Source organism: Lytechinus variegatus, chromosome 1 (assembly GCF_018143015.1).
Source record: "Lytechinus variegatus isolate NC3 chromosome 1, Lvar_3.0, whole genome shotgun sequence".
Lineage (NCBI taxonomy): Eukaryota > Metazoa > Echinodermata > Echinoidea > Temnopleuroida > Toxopneustidae > Lytechinus > Lytechinus variegatus.
The window spans coordinates 18,665,886-18,693,179 of record NC_054740.1 but is presented as its reverse complement, the minus strand read 5'-3'; the positions used below and the strand labels follow the sequence as shown (position 1 = coordinate 18,693,179).

At 35.9% G+C, this 27,294-nt stretch overlaps 2 protein-coding genes across 8 annotated transcripts in view; one reads left to right on the top strand and one right to left on the bottom strand.

Annotated features, from left to right (window-relative positions):
• Positions 1-1,595: 1,595 nt before the first annotated feature.
• On the bottom strand, positions 1,596-23,488 carry LOC121408177 (lengsin-like). Of its 2 annotated transcripts, none has more exons than XM_041599539.1 (2): positions 23,359-23,488; positions 1,596-3,407 (listed from the first exon to the last, which is right to left on the bottom strand). In XM_041599539.1, exon 2 carries the CDS (start codon positions 3,370-3,372, stop codon positions 2,026-2,028), a length of 1,347 nt encoding a protein of 448 aa, XP_041455473.1. In that variant the 5' UTR covers positions 3,373-3,407; positions 23,359-23,488; the 3' UTR covers positions 1,596-2,025. The 2 variants fall into 2 exon arrangements, with proteins under 2 accessions (XP_041455473.1, XP_041455481.1); XM_041599547.1 differs by lacking the exon at positions 23,359-23,488 and adding an exon at positions 5,738-6,330.
• Positions 23,489-25,843: 2,355 nt separating this feature from the next.
• Positions 25,844-27,294, top strand: part of LOC121408146 (SLAIN motif-containing protein 2-like) — a 35,593-nt gene continuing 34,142 nt past the window's right edge. For all 6 annotated transcript variants that reach the window (XM_041599519.1, XM_041599527.1, XM_041599493.1 and 3 more), the window contains exon 1: positions 25,844-26,281. In XM_041599519.1, coding sequence (XP_041455453.1) covers positions 25,998-26,281 — 284 coding nt within the window. In that variant the 5' untranslated portion in view covers positions 25,844-25,997. The remainder of the gene's footprint in view (positions 26,282-27,294) is intronic.

Genomic DNA, 27,294 nt, shown 5'->3' with positions numbered 1-27,294 from the left:
AGAAACATTGTCATAAAACATGAAACACGAAAAGCAAACATGAAATGGTAAGAGATACAGATTACCATAATAATTATTGTTATTATTTAATATGCAAAATAGTCGCAGATTTTCTCGCAAGAAATTTTCCCCTCCAAATTGCGTATAGGTCCAAATATAAAATTGAATCAACAAAAAAGTACATGCATCCCAAGAATTATTCACAAGGCTGTAAACCTTCTATGGATTTAATTTAAGCACTGAATCATCATTTAATTATATAAACATTTTAAGCAAATTCAATAGCATCGTTGGAAAAATCACTGAATAGACACGAATCTCGTTCTAGGGTTAGGGGAGTACTGGGATAGTTTGATTGGGGTTGGGGAGGGCCAACAAAAAGTGATTTTATAACTTTACTCAACCAACCAATAACATGTTTATAAAACCATGAATTATTAATCATGTAACGAAGAAGAACAAACAGTTCAATCAAACCCAATCAACAACGTATTAACAATAACAAGAAACCATGGTCATCGACGTGTAAATCAAGCAAATACTTTCAATCAATATATACGAATCAAAATCAATCAATAGTAAACAATTAATAATATTAATTTGAGTAATCCGCAACATAATCAATCACGAGCATAAAGAATAGTAAAAACAATCATATAATAAGGAATTTCTTAAGGCCACCGCACACCTTACGACTGTTCACGATCCGATTTTGGAACAAATCGCATTTTGCTCATTTTCTGAAAATGTGAATGGAACATATCATTTTATTTGAGGCTAAAATTTATTGAAAGAATACTAATATAACCATTTTGAAAGATTGCAGTAAAGGCCAAGTTAGTTTCAAATCGTAGCCAATCGTACGACTGCTATGACGTCATTACGACTAGATATCAAATTCGCTTTTATTCTAAGAAGGATGATAGCATAGTCACAAATTTGAACATAGGTATTCGTACGATGATTTAGAACATTACACAGTAAGATATTCCTAGTCTCAATGTTAAAGATAAATCCTACTGCATTTTATTCTGAAATCGGGTCGCAGACCAATCGTAAGGTGTGCGGTCGCCTTTACGCATATCCTTGCCAACTACATCAGTCACAACTTACAACAATTATTAAAGTGAGCGTTGAAGAGAAATTACCGAATGTCTATGGAACCGGTGCTTCTGAGGCATCAATATCAAATTCTTTCAAACAAGATTTGCATCATTTCCTTTATTTTTTTCAAGATTATATGGATGAATTTATCCTTAACACATTAGGTCCCGGATTAGGTACCATGATCACTGCAAGCAAACTCTGTTTCGAATATTTTTTTTTCATTTTCATTCACTTTTTCTTTATTGTTTCTGCAACTGTTCATAAATTATAAAAAGAAACAAAGAAAATACATTGTATCACAAAATATTTAACAATTTTCTATAGCAAACAGGGGTTGCCACTATAAAGCTTAGCTTGACTATGTGGCAACCCCGGAAAACAATTACAAATTTTATTTAACAAGGCCATCTTAATGTATAAGAGTGTCTACTGTCTACAAGACGTTCGTATTTGAGGTAATAAAAAATATAGGGAATGTGCAATGTTGGGAAAGCCACTCAAAAACAATCATCTTGATCTGCATACCGAATGATAGATCTTGGGCTGTTTTGACATCGATAAAAATTCATCATAAAACAGTACAAGAGAAGACTTATATTTAATCGCATTTCAGTAAAGGGTCGAGTAAAACAGTTTTGATCTCTAATATAATGTAAAATCATTACCAAATTAAATTTGATAAAAATGACTGATGTAATGTGATTATTTTCAAACTAAAATTTAATACATCTTGATGAATACATGTTCTTTTAAGAAGTCATACGATGGACTTTATCTTTGATAAAACTTGTGCAGTCAACAAAACGATATACCACCATGACCACCTTACATTAGTATCATTTTGGATTTGGGGGAATATTTTTTTCTTTGAACCTATATACCCGACGATTATGGAAGTTCTAATGGTTAATAACCTTTTCAAAGATATTGAAAGAACATCTTCATTTCCCATTCTTGATCCTTGTTTGTTGCAGCCTGTTGGGATTCCACAAGTTCTTTCTTCTTCATTGCCAAGAAACATTTTATGAAGTCAGGTCCGAGTGCTTCAACCATAACTGTATCTGCTTTGAGCGCCTCAATTGCCTTCTCCATGTTATTTGGGAGTTCTTGACCCGCTGGATGATCACCGTTCTCGTACGAGCTTCCTGACAATTCTGGAGGAAGGGGAAGTTTCCGTTTGATGCCGTCCATTCCTGCTATGACAGTACCTGCCAAAAGAAGATAAGGATTGCTTCCACTGGCACCGATTCGATTTTCGATGTAGGTACCCTTCTGTCCGTTAATCTTGATTCGTATAGCAGTGGTACGGTTGTCAATACCCCAGGTCGCGTTGATAGGCGCGAATGTGTTTGGTTTAAGACGACTTAGACAGTTGACAGTCGGTGAGGCAAGGATTGTAAGAGAAGGTGCATGCTCTAGTAGTCCCGCCACCCAGTGCTGAGCGACTGTGGACATCCCACAAGGACTGTCCTTCTCATACACCAGAGGTTCTTTGGTCTTTGCATCCCAGAGAGAGTGACAGAAGTGAGACGAACAACCGCTTCGATTCGGCCAAGGTTTGGACATGAAGGATGCCATGTAGCCGTGTTGCCTAGCAATTTCTTTCACTGATATCTTGTATGTGTGTGCGTTATCAGCGGATCGCAGTCCAAACTCTGGACGGTATGTGATTTCATATTGGCCAACCCCGCCCTCACCTTCAGCACTTTCGATGTCTACTCCAACTTTTGGCAGATCTCTCATCAACTGATGAAGAAGCTTGGTATCAGTGTATGTCCTCAGGGTCGACAAGAGATTGCCATCCTTCAAGAGAGGCTCACGCGTCTCAGCATCCACCACATGAAACTCATATTCGTGAGCTGAAAAGAGAGAATATCCCATTTCCTCCAACTTCTGCAGTTGGATATCTGCAATTCGTCGAGGACACACCATCAGGGGTTTCCCATCGCGCTCTGCATTCATCAGAACTCTACCAGTGTTCTCACACCATGGTATGACTTGAAAGGTCTCTAAGTCTGGAAACAGCTTCACATCTCCATACCCAACCTCTCGACACAACCCGCAGCCGTATTCATCTGCGTCAGTTCCTGCCCCATTGAAGGAATAGGTAGCCATTGGCATGAAGAGTCCAGACTTGCAGGTTCTTTCAAAATGGCGCGCCGGGACAGTCCGGGATCGAGCTATGCCATATACATCAGAGATTTCCATACGGATGAACTCAAGATGGTTGTTATGGATGGACTCTAACACCTTACTCAGACTCATCTTGCTCTTTGTAATTGTTTGTCCTTAAGAGGAATCTGCACGGGAATAGAACAGGAGCAATACATTAGTATCCCTGTCATCAGAGTTTAGCACTAAACTATTAAGTAATTGAAATGAGAATAGGATTCTAAAGTTATCAACTATTGTTTACTTTGTATCTCCTATTTTTTTCAGGAAGAGAGACCTGGGCACTGTCTTACAAAGAGTTAAGATTGATCCAATCAATCGTAACTATATGGAAATCCACCAGTGTCATAATTTTTTTATACGAAAAACGTGCACAATGTCCTTTGTATGCAAAGAGAAGTGCCGTGAATTAAAAAAAAAACCAATGAATGCATGAATATACATGTACATCATAGCTAGAATATATTTTGAACAAACATGCAGAATAGATGTTGATGGTCGTCCATAATTACGATTGATTGGATTAATCGTGTGCCCGTCTTACAAAGAATTAGCGTTTACAATGCACGACCGAATTAAGAACACATTCATGACATTTAATGTATTAACAATACACGTCATATGACATTGATCAGCTGAGAGGTCTTTGTCGAAATTATTGGTTCAACCGGGAGAGCTGACGAAAAAAATTGCAAATATGTCATTAAAATTTTCCAGAGTTCATGATTTGATTCATCAATAATTTCGACATAGACATCTTTGTTCATTGCCATGAAGGGTATTTGATAAAACATTTTCGATGTTATTGAATCCGTCTTGCGTACTGGAACTGAAAACTCCTTACGTGGAACAAAGTTCTTCTCATCAATTGGGTGGTAAATGAATGTTCATAACTTCTCTTTGCAAAGACAGCTTCACCAAACAGTGTATGAGTGAATAATACGCAGTCTATGTAAATATAATTGACCTCATTGAGAGGAAACATTAGAAAAGCAACGACCCTGAAGCGAAAGTCGCTAACCAAAAAGTTCGGTATACCATTCCAAGGTCCAGGTACTGGCAAAATGAATTCAATCACTGTTACTAGGATCCATGTTTGACATTGACAGATGGAATGCATATATACCTGAGGATTGTTTGAAATATGTTTCTATTTGTAATAACATGCTTTACAATGACTTCGTCACAGCACTACTACTGATGAAAAGAAGTTGGTCCAATGACAAGGGAGTTGCGCCCGATTTCAATATGTCTGTTGTCAAATTTGTACGTAGACTCGGAGTTGGATACAATCTTAAGTTAATATCAAATGGAATCAATTTTAATTTGATGTCGCCAATGCGACATAAGTATACAAATGATAATGTTAATCTTTTAGAAGAAAATTTACTTATTAAAAGTTGAGAAAAGAAATCTTAGATTTTACATTATGCATTGTCAAATTTATTTCTAAATTCATAATCTTTCATATGCATACAGCACCTTGGACTGTACTTTGCATTCAAACACGACCTCTCACCACTCCTCCCAAAATACATGTTTAAATTGCATCCATCGCAATATGAAATGGAGCCAGATAAAGTCAATTCTAAATTGAAATTGATTCATTCTATTTTCATGACCAGGGGCTGGGTGATACGAATGGGTCAAATAAATTTCATAAAATAATGATACAATCAAACTATTTTCGTCGTATTCTTTTTTAGGATCAACAATCTGCATTTTTAAGTGGCAGTATGGTTTGTATACAATAGAGAATGACACATTTCACTCCGGCTTACTAGTAAATAATGGTTTTAATTGTCATGATCTATTTTCTAGAATAACATAATTATCTTCCATACTCAACGATGATTTTTTCCTGGGCACCTAGAAACAAGATATCCCTTTAATGTTGTTCTTGACTACATGCATTTAAAATTTGCAAAGAAATTTTGCATGTACATCGACAAGATTATGCAAAATAGATTCCAAGCGTTGTATATCAGTCATTAAAATGTCTTTTGGAATAACAATCTTTGTTTAAAATGGATGCTAAGAGTTATATCTTAATAATCACATCAAATAAACTAATCAACATCGTTTCCTGAACTTGTTAGTAAATCTCCCAGTCCAATACAGTATTTGCATTTGGCATTCTATGTCTAAATATGCTGCTTAAGAGAAAGAAATTATGCATTTAAGGAAAAGTGACTTTGCGTATGTTTTGAGTGAAGAACTTTGAGTTGCACGGATGGGGACAAGCACGGCAAGCAAGTTTCCGAAATCATTAATGTTCATGACTGTGCACTTATCAGAGCCGAAGCTTTAAGCGATGATCGAGAGCTGGAAGACATATACGGAGCGACAGCATGGCGTGATGCAGTGTGATATAGCGGGAATCAACAGCTGTATAGAGAGACGGTATAATGTTAAAAAGGCGCCACGGATAAACCGATAGTACAGGCAGACGACATACCTCGCTTCTTGGAAAGTGAAATAATCAAATTCGATCACTCTTGAAATTGTGTTACTTCGCGAGGGCAGGGTTTTCTCCTGAATCTTCCAACGTGCGAATGAATTTTACTGTAACCACTATCGAGATATATTCCCATCGCTGTCGTCTCATGCACCGAATCGCCGCATTCCTGCTCCTATTATTAATGGCTCTTCAATTTTTTGTATTTGCAGTAAGGAATCAAATCACGAGAATTTATGTATAATATTTCCTTCGCCTCTTCCCGCCCTTATTGTATGTCACGGTGTGTTCATTCTCGGTAGAGGTATCGGTTACACACTGTCGAGTCGACGAGAGGGCAAAGAGTGGACTTTGAGTATATACTGCCAATAGTACCTCGCTGTTTTTTTTTCTGTTATGAAAGGATGATAGCCATTTCCCCCTAAACTCAGTAATTCACACAAATAAAATCTAGAAAACTAGTAGACAGTCAGGTCTAAATTTCGAAAGAATTTTATGTTACATTTAAAATAATAAAATATAGAATTAAAGTGCAGCATAAAGCATGCAGATAGGACTAACTTAATTTAGAACGGTCGAGGTGTGGTTTTTCTCTGTATACGAATGGCCAACGTTCTCCAATTTTTGAACTAATAGTATTCTCCCGTATTCTGCAAGATTTCTGGAAAATAGCAACAAAATCATTACTTTATGTTCAGAAAGTAGGGCTAATAAGCCTTCATAATATTTCTAATCGTACCCAATCATGTGCCTGCTATGACGTCATAACGATGAGATATTTCATTCGATTTATTCTTATAAAGAGGTCTGAAATCTTCAACATTGAAAGTTGAGACGGTGGAATGTTCCAGGTTTCAATTTGCACATCTATAAAGTTTATTCAAAATTCAGGTGTGCGGTGGCTTTTAGATGAGTGTAAATAAAGTCGAGACGCTGATGAAAAAAAAATCATAATGGCTTGCCCTGGGAGACATATTTCCCAAATTCAATAATGAACTTATAACTTGATATAGAAGAATTGTGGGGTCAATAGAAAATAGTGCAAATAGCCAAGTTTGTTGACGCACCAAGGTGCAGTGCACTGTCGCACACTGTTCTTTTACAAACTAAAAGAATTATCATACTCTCATAATATTGAAGATAATATAATAATTTTATCACAAATAAATACTTATGTTTTTCTTTCAAGACTACATAATCATTATAACCGTGTTTTAATTTGCTATTTATATATTTATGTTTCAATGTCCAGTATGCATCAAGATCAAGAAGTGGCCAATTTGTACCTCAATTGTGCGGTTAGTAGCCTATACAAACATGGACCGACCTAAAAGGTCCATGGTGCAAAATAGTCACATGCATTCTGAAAAAAAACAGGGATTTAAGATTTGAATCAATAGCAAGAATACAAAATATATAAGGGCGGGAGAGAGGTGGACCATTGTCTGTGAAATAAGTGAAATGTTAAGTTTTCAAGTCAAAATATCCCAAAATTTTCAACTCGCGCTTCGCGCAATTACAGATGCATAAACCGAGTTTGTTTTAATGTAGAAACATGTAGAAACGTTTTAAGTCAAAATATCAACAACAAAAAATTCAGCTGCCGCCTCGCGCTCGCATTAATATTTATTGAGATACACAGCTTGATCAATTACAGATGCAGACACTGAGTTTGTTTTAATGTAAAAACATATGAAAATATTCAGTTTTCAAAATATCAAAATATCCAAACTGTCAGTTCGCGCTTCGCGCTCTCATCATCCAGCGGACACCCTTCCTTTTCATGATTACAAAGACTGCATGGAATTTCCAATTTCAAATCTAATCTTGATTAGATAATCATCATGTTGATGATTGCAAAAAGTGTAGAAAATGTCAAATTTTCATATTGTAAAATAAAAAAAAACTGTTCACGCTCTTAACAGTTGCTTAGTTCTATGCCTACATTCTTCATGGTTACATTATTTTGAATGTTCCGTTTATAGTTCTAAATCTGAAGAAAATTTCAGTTCGCGCTTCGCGCTTGTTTAATGTGTTCTTTATTTTAAAAATAGTTTTCAGGTCCAATATAAAAAAAAAATCAGGTCGCGCTTTGTGCTCGGTCTATTTGATTAGTGAGAAATGTATTACACTTATGAGTCACTGCAAACAATATTGATAAACAAGTCCTCTTTCAGAAACACTTATAAAAAATATCAGCTCGCGCTCACATGAATTACTATATATGCATATTATTCATGGAAAAGGTGCGTACAATGTCCAGTTTTCTGGCCGGAAATCAAATTTTCAGCTCGCGCTCGCATCGATTGTTTGCTTGATATGTCCACCCTTTTCATTACAATCGAGTTTTCAGGTCGGAATATAAAATTATTTACCTAGCACTACGCGCTCGCATTTTCGGATTAGAGAGAAATCTATTATTTCATGGATCACTGCGAACAATCTTTAACAGGTCTTTTTGCTGGCCAGTATATTAAAAATTTTCAGCTCACGCTTTGCGCTCGCTTGGATCGTTTAGTTAGATACCCCCATGATGATTACAAAAGCTGCTCACAATGTTCAATTTTTAGGGCTAAATATATAAAATATCAAACAATTTGAGCTCGCGCTTCGCGCTCGCGTTGTAATGAATATATCTAGGCCACACGATATACATTATGTTGGTTCTAAAAAATGAAAATTTAGTTAGGAATGACGGGATAAAGCTGAAACTGATCCTGGGTATGACGAAAGAAAATGTAGAACACTTCCAAGATGGTGGCCGGACGTGGGTAATTGCTATACCGATATTTGTCTGAAATCAGGCCCTCCACTACCCCCCCTACTGGAAAAGGCCTAGCGATGCCCCCCTGGATGTGATTGATGCACCTGTTCATCTCTCATTGCTGATGGTAACAGGAAGTTAAACGAAGAATAGAAGAGAATCAGGTGAGATAAACATCCTCCGGCCAGGCACGCATCTCTTTTCACCTCTCCCTCTCTTTCTCCTCGTGATTGAGCTTTGGTGTTGAAGCCTTGAAGAGGACATTTTTTACGCGCTTTGCTTACCATCATGGCTGTACACGCTGCAATAGGGATCTGACCAACAAACTCTTAAGGGTATTCAATGTTACGTGTATGTGTGTGTGTGTGTTAGGGTGCGTGCGTGCGTGTGTGTGTGAGAGAGAGAGAGAGGGGGTGAGGGTGAGTGCGGTTTGGACTTGTCTGAATTAAAAAAAAGATTTTATCTACTCAAGATAGCTTTAATAAAGGAAAGTTTCTAAACTCAGACATTAACTTTTCTATAGTTTCCCTCTCTAATGTGGATTATTATTCATGAATACTTCTTTGTATGCCAATTGTGTACTTAATTAATTGCGAATACAACAAACAAACAACGACCCCCCCCCCAAAAAAATGATAATAATATTAAGTAACTTTACTTATACAGCATGTGTGCCAGCCTACTCCATTCTAAAAGTGACAGATGGGAACGCGACGCGTCGTTGTGTTGCATGCATGGCAGATCTAAAAAGTCATAAACTGACAAGAAATTAATCCCCACCCTATAGCACTCTGGGGAAAGGTGTGTTCCGCAGAAAAAAAGTGAAAAAAAAAACTTAACAACATTTTGTATTAAAAGCTATCAATATAAGAGGACTAGTATGAGCTATACGTGCTGATGAATATTTTCAGATAATTTTTTTTTGGTAGCATTAAGGAAATTAAACAAAAATGTGCGTAACATTGCGTCAATAATGTTATAAAAGATAACAACAGGACTTTCTTTGATACACAGAATAGTGAGACAATAATGTGCGTTTTTTTTTGTGACTGACATTTTCAAAAATGTTAAGAATGACATATTAGGAGTATATTAATGTTCGGTTATATTGCCCCATATGCATTGGCTGAAATAAAAGCGTAGCTATGGTAACCGATCATTGATCCTTGAAGTAAGCTTATTAAATGAATCTCAGTGCAGCCATGCAAGTGTCATTTAGAAGTAATGGTTATGTCGGGTCGGAGGGATAGAAAGACAACATCAGGAATGCAAACTTTTTTCGCAGACTTTAGAGTAATCAGATGTACAAAAAATCTTTATATATCATTAAAAACAATTCTCCGTATTAAAAAGTACCCTTTTGCCCTTATTTTCAAAATGAAATGTGCCCTTTTCAAAATGAAATAACCTTTTTGAAGTAAAACATAACATATTTTTTTTTGTTAGAAAATCACAAGATTTTGGGCTCGCGCTTATCGCTCGTGATTGTGTTCATGGTTACAAGAATGCTTTCGAAAATCGCTATGATTACACAATCTCACATCATTATGGACTAAGATTGTGAATGGCACTTATCCGCTTGTTAATAAAATTAAATAAAGTATCGTAAATCAGATTTCTGAATGATTAATATCCAGTTGGGACTAAATTAAGCATTCATTACTAAATATAACAACACGAGCAGATGAACATATTATTAATTCACAGGCCTATGTATAGAAACAGTTTATCTCATGCCTCGTATTCATATTGACTGGTATGTCATCGTCGAGGCCTCCAAGAAATATAATATGCTTCAAAATGATGCAGAGGGAAAGTCCAATAATACATGGGATTATCCATAATTTCTCATGTCATAACAAGAACAGAAAAATAATCAAATGAAGATTGAAATGTAAAAAAAAAATCACTTCTATGAAATGGAAACATAATTTGCGATAGATTTGACATGAAATTAAGACAATAATAATGATTAGCTATTATTTCATCCCTTTCATCCCTTCCTCCTCCTTCTTTTACTCTTTTTCTCTTTTTCTTTCTTTCTTTCTTTCTTTCTTCCTTCCTTCCTTCCTTCCTTCTTTCTTTCTTTCTTTCTTTTTTCTTGGTCATGGAACCTTTTTGAGAGAAAAAGTCCCCCATCTATAATACGCCATTTCTAGTCTGTATAGATTTTTATAACCATTGGTCAAAAACCGCCATCAGCCTCTTAATTACAATGTTGTCATGCGTGATGGCCGAACGCACGAGCAAGACTAATTTTATTCAGCTTTACACCTCAATATTAATGAAGCTTCCATGGAAGTGGCTGGGACTGCCCAATTTATTGTGACCCATTCCATCATCGTGAATTACGCAAGTGACATGGTAAATCTTGAAAGACATGATATAAATGAAATACTGACTAATTCAAAAGAGGGTAAAATTACCTAAGTAATTAGAACCCCTAGCATAATGCAGAAACCCAGCTAATCCGGGAGGTGGGAGGGGAGGGGAGAGGGGTGGTACTGAAGACCCCCCCCCGCAAAAAAAAATGTTTAATCAATTTTACTTGTTCAAAAAGGAAAATCAGATTTTTTTGCTCTCTCACTTCGCTCGCTTGTATTTTTCAGAAAGAGCGAATCATATCAAAACTACAAAATTTTTGAATTATTGGTTTGCCCACTACACTTGATTACTTCCCCCATTCCCTATTAAAAAGGATAAAATCAAAAGTTCCTGTTACATATTTCTTCCATTTTTCTCGAAGTTCAAGGCACTTCTTTTTAAAATTATTGTCTCATACAGATTATGTGAGGTGAATTGGAGATGAATATGCTTTAAAAATATATTTGGATAGGCATATGGTATATTTGATCAGCAAGTGCCAGTTTCACTGTCCCTTTATAGAATCAGTTCGCATTCGCTACACGGGAAGGAGGGGGTGTAGAGTGCAGAGAGGAATTTTTTTGTTGTTTTTTGTTTGTTACTATAATGCCTTCCTGACAAGTTATTCCCGACCTTTCGTTTGAGGATGCGTACGCTTATTTAGAACGGTAGTTCATTTTGGGAGAGACTTTTGGGCCCGTCGTCATGGTCGTAAAACTCCGTCCTGTAATGCAAATTGTGTGACATGGGATTTTTTTTCGTTTCGCATCTGGAACGGAAACATTCGATTTGCGTTTCGTGTGCAAAATTCTGGTTGCTACTATGGTAACAGCGATATATCTGATTTAGGACGACTTTCCAAATCCAAATTTGGTTCCTCCCAGAGCTCGAGAGGCCGCCCGGGGGACCCACTTCCATTGAATGGTGGATACCAGGCGCGACCACACGTAAAAAGGGAAAGAGTGGGTATACGTATAGACCTATGTAGCGTTATGAGGGTGTGAGAAACAATGATTGAAATACTGAAAAGGGATATATTTCCACTACTTGTAGGGTGTCACAACCCATATACTTGTTGAGAGATGCATTTTCATTATCTGGAAAAGACCTTCCCTTGTTTAGGGTGCTTTTCGAAACCCCATGGTCGCGCCTGTTACCCACTGATCAATGGAAGTGTACCCCCCGGCAAACCCCCCATTTCTGCGGAAAAGTAAAACATACTGCCCATTACATTGTGTGCTAGAGGCATATTTATGTAGGAGGTGCAGGTAAAAGAAAAAAAAACTCCGCAAATTTTGACGGTTTATGGCCGGTTGCATAATGTGTACATGTCAACGCATGGGAAATGATTCGGCTTGAGAGGTGATCGACTCATGGAATCAATTGCCAGTGATCCACAAATAATGCACATTAAATGCAATATCGATTCGATGGACTGTAATGATCTATATCTAAGCCTTAATTCGGTAAGTTTTTCCTTACTCAATATGTACTCGATTTGTTTGAAAAACCACTTTCTTATCCATGTCATAATCTACATTTCGCATGTCTCCAGCCAGCTGGAGTCATAGCCATGATACAGGTACAGTCCCGCCGCGAGCTTAGGCAGGCAAATGGCATGGCATGCTGGTATCGTATGAAAGAGCTTTGCACACGAAAAGCAAGATCTATAGGGCCTGTAACACAAAGCTTGGCAATGATTGTAAAACAGTTTTCTACGTTTGATTGTATTGACTGTAATGTATAATCAATCTAGAAATTCGAGTCTATGATTAATCGTTAACTTTTGAGTTACCCGACTCTAATCTCGCGTTGTAGAGATTTGCGAAAGGTGCCTATTGAGAGGGACATCACGCAGTCGGTTTGTTGTCTGAAGAGAGAACCAATCCAATAATGAAACAACACGAATTTTGCCTATAGGCCTTTAATCTATTCAAATAAAATTCATAAATGTTTTAAAGATAATGTAAAAACTTTCATCAACTTAAATATTCTCCTACATACGCTTTCAAAATCTATAACGGAAAAGTATTTTTTTCCTATATACACTTTTCGAGCGGTCGCAGCCCTAATAGACGAAACGATACAACTGAACAAAAGTCATAAGAAAATAAGCACATAATACCTGTTTGTTTCTTAACTAGGTCTTGTCTGTTCCGCTTATATCTAATTGCAAAATATATAATTGTACTCTCTGAGTATAGATTTATGCATTAAGCACAGATTTTTGAATTGAGTGTAAGAGACATTAAAAATTGATGATCATTAACTTTCAATTCAGTGATTACCGAAAGATCCCTTTCTCAAAAAAAATTTCAACTGATTCTTAATTCTCCTTTAAAAAAAAAAGCTCTCTGTCTACTAAGGAGTGTTATAACATTACCTTTCATTTTAAAAGGGTAAAGGTTATATAGGCCTACATTATACGAACTTGATAGAGTCACAAGACATGACGTTTTCATTATCCCCAAGAGACATGACTTACTGTTAACGAGTCTCAAAGGAAACATTAGGTTATTATGGGTCAAATATAATGTCGGTTGTTTTAAAAGTTCACCCCGATTCAGTTGATTCCTGTATTTTGGCGGAGCAATTTATGGTGTCAATTGATTTACCGGAGCATTACTGTCAAGGAGTTGACTTTCAAACGAAAATTTGATGAATATCTCGGATATTGGTCTCGATTTTGAATCATCAGCTACCGAGTTCACTTCATCTTGAACCCTGTTTTGACCACGCCCTCGGATCACGCTGAGAGAATTATAGAGGTGATGGATCAAGCAATTTTTAATACAAGTGTCCCAATCAAAGCCAAGTCTCCATCAGAAAGAGAGAAAGTGAGGGGGAACAAAACAACCCCAGTGGCGTAACTACGGCGGGGGCACGTGCCCCCCCCAAAAAAAAAAAAAAAAAAAAAAAAAAACGGGGAAAAGGAAGGGAAACGTAGTGAGAAAGAAAAAATTATTTAAAATTAAAATATGTATACATATATTATGCTATTTTAAATAAGAAATATTTTTCATAACTTTATGAAACATGCATGCGTGAAGAAGTTATGCGTGTACGTCGTAAACTTGCCGGCTCAGGGAAGTCAATCATGGAGGACCTCACTGCACCAAATGCAGAACTTCTCAACTATGCTGTAAGTAGCAACACTGTCAAAGCAGCTTGGTCGCTTGATGGTAGACTCTTCGCCATAGGGAAAGCTCCAGGATGCCAGAAGATACTCATAAAGTCCAAAACAGACGTTGATAAAATATAGTTGAATGAAATGAAGTACTCCTCTAAAGGGGGTATCTCACTGGGCTTGAAACTAGTTCGCGACTAGTTCGCGACTACAAATTTTGCTAGTTGCAGAGACGTCTCCGCGACATCTCTGAGACGTCTCATGAAAATTACAGAGTCTCCGAGGAGTCGCAAGAAGATTAAACATGTTTAATATTTTTGGAGACTGTTTCTAGTCTCCGCGACGTCTCCGAGAAGTCTCCATCAGTTGCTGCGACGTCTCGGAGACTAATGATATCCGCGACTGCTGAGACGTCGCCGCGATATCTCCGCGATGTCTCAGGGACGTCTCAGAGACATCGCGAAGACCTGTTGGAGACCAAAAAAAATTATAATACATTGCGGAGACGTCTCCGCGACACTTCTTCACACTGTTTGACCCACTTCAGAAACCACGTGACTGAACGCGTGCTGATATCCCTCCTCCTGCTCCAAGTCAGGTGTATGATCTTTCAAACGTTCCATCTAGACGTCTCCTTGGTGAGAGCGCAAGCCATTTTGTCTCCGAGACGTCTCCGCGACTGCAGCGACTGATAAGTTGGAGACTGTCGCGGCGACGTCTCCGTTGGTGAGATAGGGCCTTTACTACTGTTTCACGAACTTTTTCCCGTTTTTAACCTTTTGTACATTTTTTAATCTACTTGATGTAACTGTGCAGCACTCATAGATTGTCCTTTTTGTAAAGACTCAACTTTCAGTGATGTAGAATATTATTATGCAATTGTACGTTTTAAAGATGTGTACATTCTGTATTTCCTTTTAGTAGTATTGATGATAACGAATTTAAAATATTTTTCAACGATACTGAAGCTTTATTAAACCATCAACATATCAATGATTTGAATAACTTAAACAGTAGCTTTTCCAATGATTTTGATGAGTTTGATGTGCAATATGACCTTGATTTTAATTGTAAATACTACCTCGAAAGTGAATTTGAAGACTTTTGTAGGGATAAGTGCTCGGATAACCATTTTAGTATGTTACACTTTTAACTCACGCAGTCTCTCTAAAAACTTTCAGGCTATTTCTGACTTTATAAGTATATTACCTTTGAGTTTCACTATTTATAGTTTCTCTGAGACTTGGATCAATAATAGCACTCCCATTTTGTTTAATATCACAGGTTATAATTTTATCAATAAAGACCGTAAACATGGAAGAGGTGGTGGTGTGGCCTTGTTGGTTGATGATAAGTTAGATATTACTATCAGAAACGATATACTTGCCAATGAAGATGATTATGAATCCCTTTTTATTGAAGTTAATTTGAAAAAGAGAAAAAATATATTGGTCGGTATTATTTATAGAAAGCCACAATCTAGCATTACTTATTTTAACGACATATTTCAGAATTGCTTAGGAAAAATTGATAGTGAAAATAAACCTTGTTACATCATGGGAGATTTTAATATCGATCTTATCAAATCAACCAGTGTGGGTTCAAACCATTTTCTTAATGTCTTATATGCCAATAATTTTTTCCTTTGATTGACAAACCTTCTAAAATTTCAAACACCTCATATACTCTTATAGACAATATATTTACCAATACCCTAAATTGCAATATATCATCTGGCTTATTTTATAATGACATTTCAGATCATTACAGTTTTTCAGATCACCAAAGAATATAGCCTCAATACTAAAAATGATGTTTGTGTGAAACGACTCATTAATAAAAATACTATAAATGAATTTCAAGAAAAGCTATTAAATATTGATTGGAATGTATTATTTGATTATGACAATGCCAACAGAGCATATGATGTTTTCTTGAATAAATTTCTTTTATTGTATAATGCAACTTTTAAAAAAGTAAAGTCAAGATCTAAAAACAGAGCTAAAAAAACATGGATTGATTCATCACTACTTAAAATGATTAGAAAAAAACATAGACTTTATAAAGCATATTGTAAAAATAGATCTGTAAATAATAAAAAGAAACATGTTATATTCAGGAACAAATTAAATAAATTACTAAAAGAAGCTAGGAGGAAATTTTATGTAAACAAATTTAATGAATGCAATGGAAATATTGAAAAAACATGGAATGCTATTAGAGAGTTACTCGGTCAAAAGAAAAAGAAGTTACCAGATTATATAATAAATGGTAATGATTCAATCCATGGTGATGAGAACATTGCCAATTGTTTTAATGATTTTTTTTTGTGAAAATTGGTTTACTTTCAAATAATTCTACAAACTTTTGTGGTTCAAATGTTTTTACAAAGTTTCTTCCGGAACCATGTGATAAATCATTATTTCTTCACCCTGTTTCAGATAGCGAAATATATGATGTTGTGAAGAACTTAAATTCAACTTCCTCTTGTGGAATCGATGGTATTAGTCCTATTGTCATAAAGAAAATTATATACTTGATATTAAAACCATTGTGTTACATTTTTAATTTGTCTTTATCTTCAGGCATTGTTCCTTCTAATTTAAAGATTGCTCGAGTTATGCCCATATATAAAAAAGATGATGTACATAATGTCTCCAATTAGTATCGTCCAATATCTGTTTTGCCATTTTTCTCTAAAATTCTTGAAAAAATAGTTTACTCCAGACTGTATGATTTCCTATGTAAAAATAATATCTTGAACCAGTCTCAATTTGGATTTTTGAAGAATTCCTCCACTGACTTTGCAGTTATAAAATTACATGATTACATTATTGATGCTTTAGATAAAAAAATAACTACTATTGGTATATTTCTTGATCTTAGTAAAGCTTTCGACTGTATAGATTTTCAAATATTATTGTATAAATTGCAATGTTATGGTGTAAGGGGTACCTCTTTACTTTGGTTCAAACATTATTTGTATGATAGATCCCAATATGTATCGTATAATGAAACCCTGTCTGACTCTCGTTCAATTGCATGTGGCGTTCCTCAAGGGTCCATTCTGGGCCCACTGTTATTTTCAATTTTTATCAATGATTTACCATATTGCACAAACAAACTCAAATTTATTTTGTTTGCCGATGACACCAACATTCTAATCTCCAGTGATTAATTTTCTTCATTAAATACTTTACTTAATACTGAACTGAAGAAAGTCTCACTCTGGTTCTCTTCAAATAAACTTTTATTGAATACAGAAAAATCTAATTATGTGTATTTTCATATCAACTCGAAAAATTCAACACAGGAATCTTTAGATAATTTTCAAATCAAAATGAATGATAAAATTATTGAACGTGTCCATCATACAAAATTTTTAGGTGTTTTAATAGATGAAAAATTATCATGGAGTATTCATATTTCTACTATTACAAATAAGGGAGCAAAAAATGTTGGTGTTATCAGCAAACTCGGTCATATTCTCCCTCAACGAGTCCTTTTGGCTTTATATAATACATTAATCCTATCTTACCTAAGTTATTGCAATATTGTATGGGCTAACACTTATCATTCAAAACTACAACCATTGTATCGTCTCCAAAAGAAAGTAGTCAGAATATGCACTCATTCTCATTATTTGGCACATACAAAAGATCTTTTTGTTCAACTGAATGTACTTAATATATTTAATCTAAATGATTACCAATGTGCAATACTTATATTTAAACATTAAAATAATATTCTTCCTAACACAATTTCCTGTATGATAAATAAAAATTGTAATATACATACTTATAACACAAGAACTAGGGAAAATTATCATTTGTACCCAGTTGCAAAAAATTTTACACTTCAAACTTTTCGACATCGTGCCCCAAAAGTTTGGAATAGTCTTTCAATTGAAATTCGGTCCTGTAAAACACTTAACGTATTTAAAAGGAAACTTAAGAAATATTTGCTGACATCTTAAATATTTTAGATATGCTGCTTTGTATAGGGTTGTGTGGTATCTGTCCTATTCTTCTGTTAATTTAATTTCAATATAGTTTTATATCTGGTTTTATTTCAATATTGACAATAATTTATTTCCCCCTACTAGGGTAGCCTGCTCGACAAGCCATCTGGCTTTTTGTGGCTTTCCCCTAATTCCTGTAAACTACAATATGTTAACATTATTCGTATATACCATGTTTACCAAATTATTGTTTAATCTTTGTTTTCTGTTGTGTATAGATATATGTATTTTTCTTAATGTTATTTTTATATGGAATTTGAAATAAAATGAACTGAACTGAACATAATTTGCTCAGGACCTGTGTGTTCATCGCTCCTGGTGCTCACACTGTCTGTTTAACAAGATACATAATCCTGCTTTCAAGTCAATATACACCAAATATATTTCCCTCGCACTTCGAATTATTATTGTTTTATGTAGTGATATATGCTTCTTTTTCATGACTACTTAAAATGAATTCCTACAAACGCCTTAAAATGCCCCTCTTCAGGTCTGAATGTCCTAACTTTTCAGCTCGCGCTTCACGCTCGTAATATTAGTAAGATGCGTACGTTAATCATGATTACAATGACTACAAAAAGTGCTTATGTTTAGATGTAATTCTAACCAAATCAGCAAGCGCTTGGCGCTATGGTGAGGAGATGGGATAGACTATGGTGAGATGCCTATGTTGAAATATGTATACTCTTAATGGATTCCTTAAAAAATAGTCCTTGAAGTGTCCCTGTTTGGGGTCATTATATAAATTTATACATAAATATATAATATTCGCATTGTTTGTTTAGTGAGATAATACGCATCATGATTAAACAAATTTGCTTATAATGTCCCCTTTTATGTCTGAATATAAAAAAATTCAGCTCGCGCTTCGCGCTCGCAACATTTAATCAGTGACATACATATCCGTTTAATGGCACAGTTCTTAAAAAAATTTCAGTAGGTCAGTATACCTGGAAATTGAGCGCACTTTGCGCGCCCACAAAATTTTTGCTTGTGCACCCCCCCTCATGCCATGACCTACGGTACGCCACTGAAAACAACGTTTGAATTCAGCAACGGGGGTTTCCTTTTTCACGGACGAAACTATCAATTGCCAAATTTATAACAAGTTTATGATTGTAATAAACATATAAGATCGCTAAAAGGGGCAGATCGCTTTTATAACATCTAAATAAAAATGATTAAATCGACATAGGCTTACATAGCCTCCTATATGGACTCAGTCGTGCAAGGCAAGGAAAGGAATACTGCATGAATTTACTTATCTGTATCTGTATCGTTCAGTCAGCAAAATACCAGGATTGGCACATCACGCTAACTTGAAGAGCACGCTACGTGAAGAGTGGCTCGAAGTATTAATTGATATTTAGTTTAATAAAGGACAAGTCCACCCCCAATAATAAATTGATTTGAATAAAAAAAGAAAAATCCAACAAGAATAACAATGAAAATTTCATCAAAATCGGATGTAAAATAAGAAAGTTATGACATTTTTAAGTTTCACTTTATTTCACAAAACAGTTATGTACATGCACATCCTGGTCGGTATGCAAATGAGGAGACTGATGACGTCATTCACTCACTATTTCCTTTGTACTATTATTTTATTTCATGAAATATGAAATATTCTAATTTTCTCCTCATTGTCAAGTGAAACAACGATTAATTCCTCCCTGAACACGTGGAATTAGCATTGTTTAATATTAGTTGGTTAAGTTGGTCCGTCTTGTCAAATTTGCAAAAAATGAAATAATTCAAACAATAAAAAAAAGAATAGTGAGTGATGGACACTATCGACTGACTCATTTGCATGTCATCGAGTTGTGCATATCACTGTTTTGTGAAAAATAAGCGAAACTTTAAAATGCCACAACTTTCTTATTTTACCTCCGATTTTGATGAAATTTTCAGTATTATGCTAGTTTGATTTTTCTCTATTTATTCAAATCAACATTTTTCTTGGGTGGACTTGACCTTTAATGATTTTTGAAGGAGTCCAAAGATAATGAGTTAACTATGTCTGCAGGGAGTTTATTCCAGTCGGGTATGGTCGTTCCAACATTGTCTTGATCTTTAGATAAAAAACGGAGATGACTTTCACATGACTATTTAGACTCAAATTGAGTTGAAACGTTGTCAAACCCAAACCCCGGGTCCAAACCGTCAACACTTTCTTTCTTCCTAGCGATCATGTACGATGAAAGAAATGTCGACAAATATAGGCACAGAATATAAACGGGTAAAGTGCCTGGAGGTGTCAATTATGGGATAGACTTTGCAGATGTTTTGCAATGTCAAAGGTCATATGATTAACCCTTCGTGACCTCATTTTGATATCAAGGGCAAGGTCATACAAGGTCAATCTTATTAGCCATCGGGTTTGCTGTGGTCAGGAACAAACATCAGTTCTCTTCTACCCTGTTGAAGTCTCAAATGATACTCGTCAGCATACGTCAACATTCGTCGCTATGCTCCCCTTTTGATGCTCCCTTAAAATCTAGCACTTCCCAGTAACTCCCAAACCTACAGACAATGTCTTTTTTTTTCTTTGCTACTATCTCGTCATGTTTGTTCATTTTGTGTATCCCCCTTAATAGATATTCTATATCGCGGCTCTCACCAAGTTGTTGACAGACTCTTCCAATGCGTTTCATTTCTCTTTATCCTAATTATCATTTTCATGACGACTTTTTGTATGGCAAAAGAGAAATGGATGAAGGGACCTTTTCTCTCTCTATTCTCGCACATACGGCTTAAATGTAAGAACTTTCAAACATCAATAAGCACACATCAATATACAACAACAATGTAAGAAATGTTCAAAATTCAGTAGTCAAAAATACATTATTTTGATTGTCTGAATTTGAAAGATAACTCTCAGCATTACTCTGATGACAGCCACAGTGCATTTTGTTGACAGCCTTCAAAAGTTTCGGGGAGGGTGGTCTTCCAAAAAGGGGAAACAATTCCGCGAACATCCCTCCCCTCCGAATTGATTTCCCTGCATTATACGGGGGTCTGATGATCGGACATGGAAAGTGCTTGAAAGCAAGCAAGTTCAGATACCCCTCCCCGCAAAATAAATAAAGAATAAGAATGAAAATAGTGTTTACGACTTCAAGGTTTTGATTTATTTCAACATGATATTGGCGTGCAGATGATGGCAATTTGGGGGCACCTATATATCCCTCTAAATGTTAAAAGACCTAGAAAAAATAGAAAAGTAAAGAGGAAAAGGCAATTCTAGTATTTATTACGCAAAAAATACGTCACGTAATTAGATTACCATTTTTTTCGGGGGGGGGGGGCCTTGATCGCGACTATTTAATAATTGTCTCTGTATACCCTTTTCCCCGTCATTTTTGTGATCACCATTGCGATCATCACTGCAAACGGGTTGAAAAAATCCATTTATTTACCATGTTAACATTGCACAGTGGATTTGTGAGTCAAGGATACGAATTTGCTGCTGCGGAATATTTTGTATACTTTTCCAAACATTATATAGTAATGCATGCAAAAAAGTATTTGAAAAAAAGGTCCAAAGTCTTCTTTCTGTTGCCATGCCATGGCAACGGAAAGACTTAGGACTTTTTATGCATCATTGATGAAAATTGCATTATGACCACGAAAAAGAAATTAACGCAGTCAAGATGATCAGGTAGTCTGGTTCTCATTATAGATCCAGATTGGATTTCACACTTATAAGGCTAAATAATATAGCGAGGCATATGACCATGGACCTAGGTCTATGACCAAAGCATATATTATAGATTGAATATGATTCCGTGGGTTATTATAATAATGAATTAATATATAGTGCAAACGTTGGAATAAATGAATTTTCATTATAAAAATCCTTCGCTGAATAGAAATATTTTCTTGATCCCGTCAATGGTTTAGTGTTTGTATGTAAACGTATCGCCTGTGTGCATGCACGCATATATGTTTTATAAATTTGATATCAAAATAATAGTTGCCGCAGCTGTTTCTTAGGCTGAAATTCAGACCTCGTTACATCTATTAAAAAAATCTCTGACTCGAAATCAAATTACTCCGTTCCGTTCAGCATTTCATGAAAGGGGGGGGGGGGTAAGATCGATCACAATGGTGCAAAGTATAATCACTCATTGTTACATTTCTTGTAATGAAAACTAAGCCATGATTATGAAAAGCTTTATGTAATACAATAATACTGTTATGTTATTCATACTCTGGATCTATACGCCTATATAATTTTGGCAACACAAAAATGAAAACCACAACAAGATAATGGAAACCAGGGATGATGATGAAAATCATCTCTGAAACATATCAGACTGGAATATGAAGGGGAATGTAATCAGAGTCAGTACAATAATATACCTAACGTTGATCATAGTTGATGATCTGTGGCAATATCGGAGACTATTATTGAGTGAAATAGATTTCAAGCGACATTGGAACACGTTAGTTGGCGTCTGCCTTTCAAAACACTGTATTGTGCGGGTCGATCGCAAATAGCCTCGCGAGATTTTCCCTCTCTATTATGACATTCACAAAAAGCATTATGATCGCCACAATAACGTGAATATAATACACGAAATTCAAGGCAAAAAGCCCTAGAAGCATTATGATCACCACAATAACGCGAATATAATACACGAATGATATCAAGGCGAAAAGCCCTCCGAGATAAATGTGACCTGTTCTCAGCATGATATACTTTGATAAAGCAATCTATTTTCTCTTTTAGGTCAGTTCGGGTCACTGATCATTTATTGTTTACGAACTCTCAAGAATCAGAAGTGTTCAATATCAATACTGATCACACGCCCAACAAAAATATTCGTTTACTCATTATTCCTGATCGCAGTATTGAATGACGACCAAATTATTAAAGACCTTTGTGTATTTATTAAGGGGTATAGGCTTATATTGGCCAGTCCAAGCTTGTGATGTTCGGACTTGAACTTTTCTTTTTCATTGCTTTGTTTTTTTGTTAAAAAGACAATTATAATTATTTGCGTTAAGATGCACATTACAGTCGGTTTGAATATGAGAGATGTTAATCTCTTCTCAAAGTGTTTAAGCTTGGTAGATGACGAAGGGATCGACAACATGAGAAAGAAAGCAAAATGAACCCACACAGATTGATGATCGTAATAACAAAAAGTTCAAATCGCTGGAGACTGAAAACGTAATTCTTAAAAAAAATGCAAAGAAACATGAAAAGAAAAAAGAAGATAAAAATCCATATTTTTATTGTTCGAAACAGACATGAAATGCCTTTCAACATTTAATTAGGTATCACATCACCTTCAAATAACATATACATTTATTTCAAATGAAGTGCGTTTACATACCTATTATTGTTCTCAAGTCCCTCTCCTTGTTCCGATGTCTAGCGTTGAGCAGAAAGTGTTATGTTTATGTTTTTGGAGGTGTACTGGTGCCCTGTATGATCAGCTGCTGATCAATAAATGCATTTGACTGTGCCCGCCTCTAAACAGACGATCATATACAGCCGCCCTCGATTATATCGACTCAGTCGATTGGGGGCGCAGTGGTAAAGTTCATCTTCTTCAACATGAAACAACTTCATTCAAAATCACTTTGAAAAAATACTGTCCTCTATTAAATCAGATACCAGGGATTGAAACTCGATGGACATAATGAGGACGAGAGCAGTCATTCGAACCCAGGCTGGGCTGTCTTTAAAAATCAGATTTGCATTTCTTTCTCTTTTTTGAGGGGGGGGGGGGGGGGGGGTCGTTAAATGATTAGGTTTTCGGCTTGTCTTTTTTTTATTCTATTTTCTTTCTAAAAATAGTTCTCAAAAGCTAGTTAATAACATTCATGAGATTCATGAGATTATCAGTATAATAAGTGACTCCTCAATATTCAGAGATAGATCCATGATTGACTGGGGATGGGGTCGCAAGAGGGCTCAAGTCACGGCTTCCAAAATTCTGTAACAGGCAAAAATAAGTATCACCTAAATAAGTTTGACATGGAGCCCAACACTAATTAAAATACTTTCCTATTTACCCAAAATGTTCTCCTCTCGTCCTTATTTGAATGATTTTGGTGGAAATTCATTGAAACCATTTTGAATTCAAGTTCCGATGGAATGCTGCAGTTGTTCATTATGGGCTGGTACCAAATTTCGCTATTATGTTTTAAAAGATGGAAATAAAAATGGGTAACAAAGAAAACAAAATCGATCTCTTTTGGGGTTTGACCGAGTTCGTCATGAAGCGCTATATCAAGGTGATCAAAGAAGGAAGGCCTATATACATTTTAAATTCTAATTAAATTTGAAATTGAGTCTGAGTAAACATGGTAAACTTGAATTAAACTTAAAATTCGCATTCAAATTGTTCATTAGGCCTATTAGACCTGTAGGGAATAATGATTGGAAGTCGTCTTTAGAATCATCGGACCTTTCACACGCTCACTCGAAAACTGTGAGTTGAATTCGAATTCCCAAGCGAAGGCGGTATGTGTCCTTGGTGACTTGTCAATCAAAGCATCGCAAATACGATAAATCATGAGGGCATGACAATACGGAAATGCAAGCTCCGCCCAAAAGATGTTCTGGAGGTCAAGCATTTCACACGCAGAATTTGTATCGTACTTTGAGTGAAACTTAACTGGAATTCCCCTCTGGAGCAGAATTTGAATTCGTGATTCTAACCATGTCCTAGTTTGGTTTCACACGTTCTAAAACTTCGTCATGAGCCTTTTCACTGGAATCATCATTCAAATTCCATTTTTTTCCCACGTGAAAGGGCAGCTTGTTTGATATTTCCTTTTTATCAAAATGAACTTGTTTCGAGGCGGAATCCCTTTTAACAGGCAATAATTCGTTTGTATATTTCGCTTTATGTTATTGTAGGAAGAGTCGTCTGTTGTCCCAGTACTGAGATGTGATTCTTTCCATGTATATGGGTGCTAGTGGCGTAATGGGCCAACATTTTCTAGCGAACATAATATTTAGAAAATAATATGATATTTCACCCTCCTCTCTTTCCTTTCTTTCTTTTTCTTTTCCGGGGGGGGGGGGGGTTAAACTATTTAAACTATTTGGGTGGCAATCGCCCCAAGCCCCCCGCATCAGTATAATAGGCACTGGATCATCATGCTCCCCCTCCCTTCCCACACCCTTTGCCCCTTGCTTGTCAGCCAATGGCATGTCCTAGTGTGCTTGTGGTGAAATTCATTTAACAATGTCACTGGCGTACAGATGGGGCGGACTCTTGTCTCCCCCTAAAAACAAATATCCACGTCCAAGAAGGGGGGGGGGGGGTGAAAATAAAAGGTGAAAAGAAAAAAAGGAAAGGGGGAACGATAAAATATGACACTATAATTTGTGTGATATTTTGTTAAAATAACGCAAAATTAGATCATCATTGGCATGCCCAAACTTCCGCTTGCTCGCGACTTTTAAAAATGAATTTCAAATGTGCCCCCCGCAACATTTTTGGCTAGTTTCTACATAGATCTAGTATAGACCTAGACCAAAATATTCGGTCTCTGTTATGTTGGTTATTCCGCTGAACTCCGTTGGCTCCACTCACCAAAATACGAGGAGAAATAAAAAAATAAATAAATAAAAACGTTAAAAAAAGACGGCTGCCAGCTGTCTTATAGACCCTACTGGTCCTACAAAATTGTTCGATTAATACTGAAATCAGAAGCCTGAATATCTCTAGATCTTATGGCATTGAGGAAATAACTTGTCTTAATTAAAAAAAAAATTGTCCACTCCACTACCCCCCCCCCAAAAAAAGGGAAATGATAGTGTCTGTAAAAACTAGACTACACAAAAAGAAGCCACAGCCCAAATCACGCATGCGCAGCCTATTGCAATATAATCAACATGGCGAAGAGTAGTTTACCGTGAGATTGAGAAGGAAAGGAACGTCAGATAAACATTGCTGTTTTCGTTGATTTTTTCGAAAACCTTCACATTCATCGGAGCCTAGTTAGTTATAAAACCATGGAGAACACTATAGACCCTGAAATTGAAGTGAAAAAGCTTCAGGATTTGGTCCGAAAGCTTGAAAAACAGAACGAACTGCTTCGAAGCAAAGCGGATGCAATCGGGAGTCCGACATCGAATGGAACTCTGCCATTGACAGAAGCAAACACGAACCTGAATTCTAATGGAGATATCAAATCGGGAAAAATAAATGAGACAAGGACAAAAAACTCTGATAAAGGTCTACTTGATGCAGTTAAAGTATTGGACACTAATTTAGGAGATTCAGATGACGATACTTGGTGAGTATTTAGACTCTAATTCTAAAGAACACACACACAAAAAAAAGAAAACCAAACCAATCACATTTTTAAACTCTTATTTTGAAAATAATTTCAACTCAAGCCCCAAAACCAAATATTAGAAAAATCCATCACTCAGTTCATGTCTTCATGAAAAATAAAAACGAAACAGGAAATTTTGTTTCAACTAAAATTTTGTCTCACCAAGTGAGTAGACAGGAATAACCATCGTTTCTGGGGATTAATTCAAAAATTTCTGACATTTTACTGTAATTCCCATTCACCAAATTACCAACGGTAAAGTGTCCGCACTTTTGTCAATCCAGAGTCCAAACTTTGGTGTAATATTACACATCGAAGTTACACTCTAAGGATATATAAACTACAAACTAAAAATATTTAATTAGGCCTATTAAATATGAAAATACTTTAAATGATATAGGGCCAAGGCCTAGATGAAAATGCATGAAAATTATACTTTACCGATGTTCAGTTGGGTAGAACACAGCAAAAACGATCAAAATGGCAGCCAAACTATGAAATATTTACAAACGAACGGAGAGGGCGTCAACAATTTACGAATGTGATATCGATATTGCATTCCACCAGCACACGTACAAGCCAATATACGAATACGATACGATACACTACACGAAGACAAACGATACTAGTTATAATCGCGATATATCGAGACATTTATTAAGTTATTAATGATAATGACGTCATTCAAGATGGCAACTTGCAAGAAAAACCGTCAGGTCAGGTGAAAATGTCTTAGATGACAGATTTCTCAATCATCCAGTGGATTTTTTTCAATAACTCTGGTCCAAGGTATGCAATTACTTAAGTTATTTATATTTCCCTGATAATGGAAACCATGAAACTGTAAATTTCGCTCAAAAAAAGTTTTAAATCGCGATCTATAAAACGCTAGTTCACTATACGTTGTCTGTAGCCACGGGCCCCTAAGCTCTTCAGTCTATGTATGGTGAGTAGAGCCAACGTAGTTCAGT

Bases quoted from the DNA above. Each gene is read 5' to 3' on its own strand.
- LOC121408177 (XM_041599539.1), bottom strand. From the start codon at position 3,372: ATGAGTCTGAGTAAGGTGTTAGAGTCCATCCATAACAACCATCTTGAG.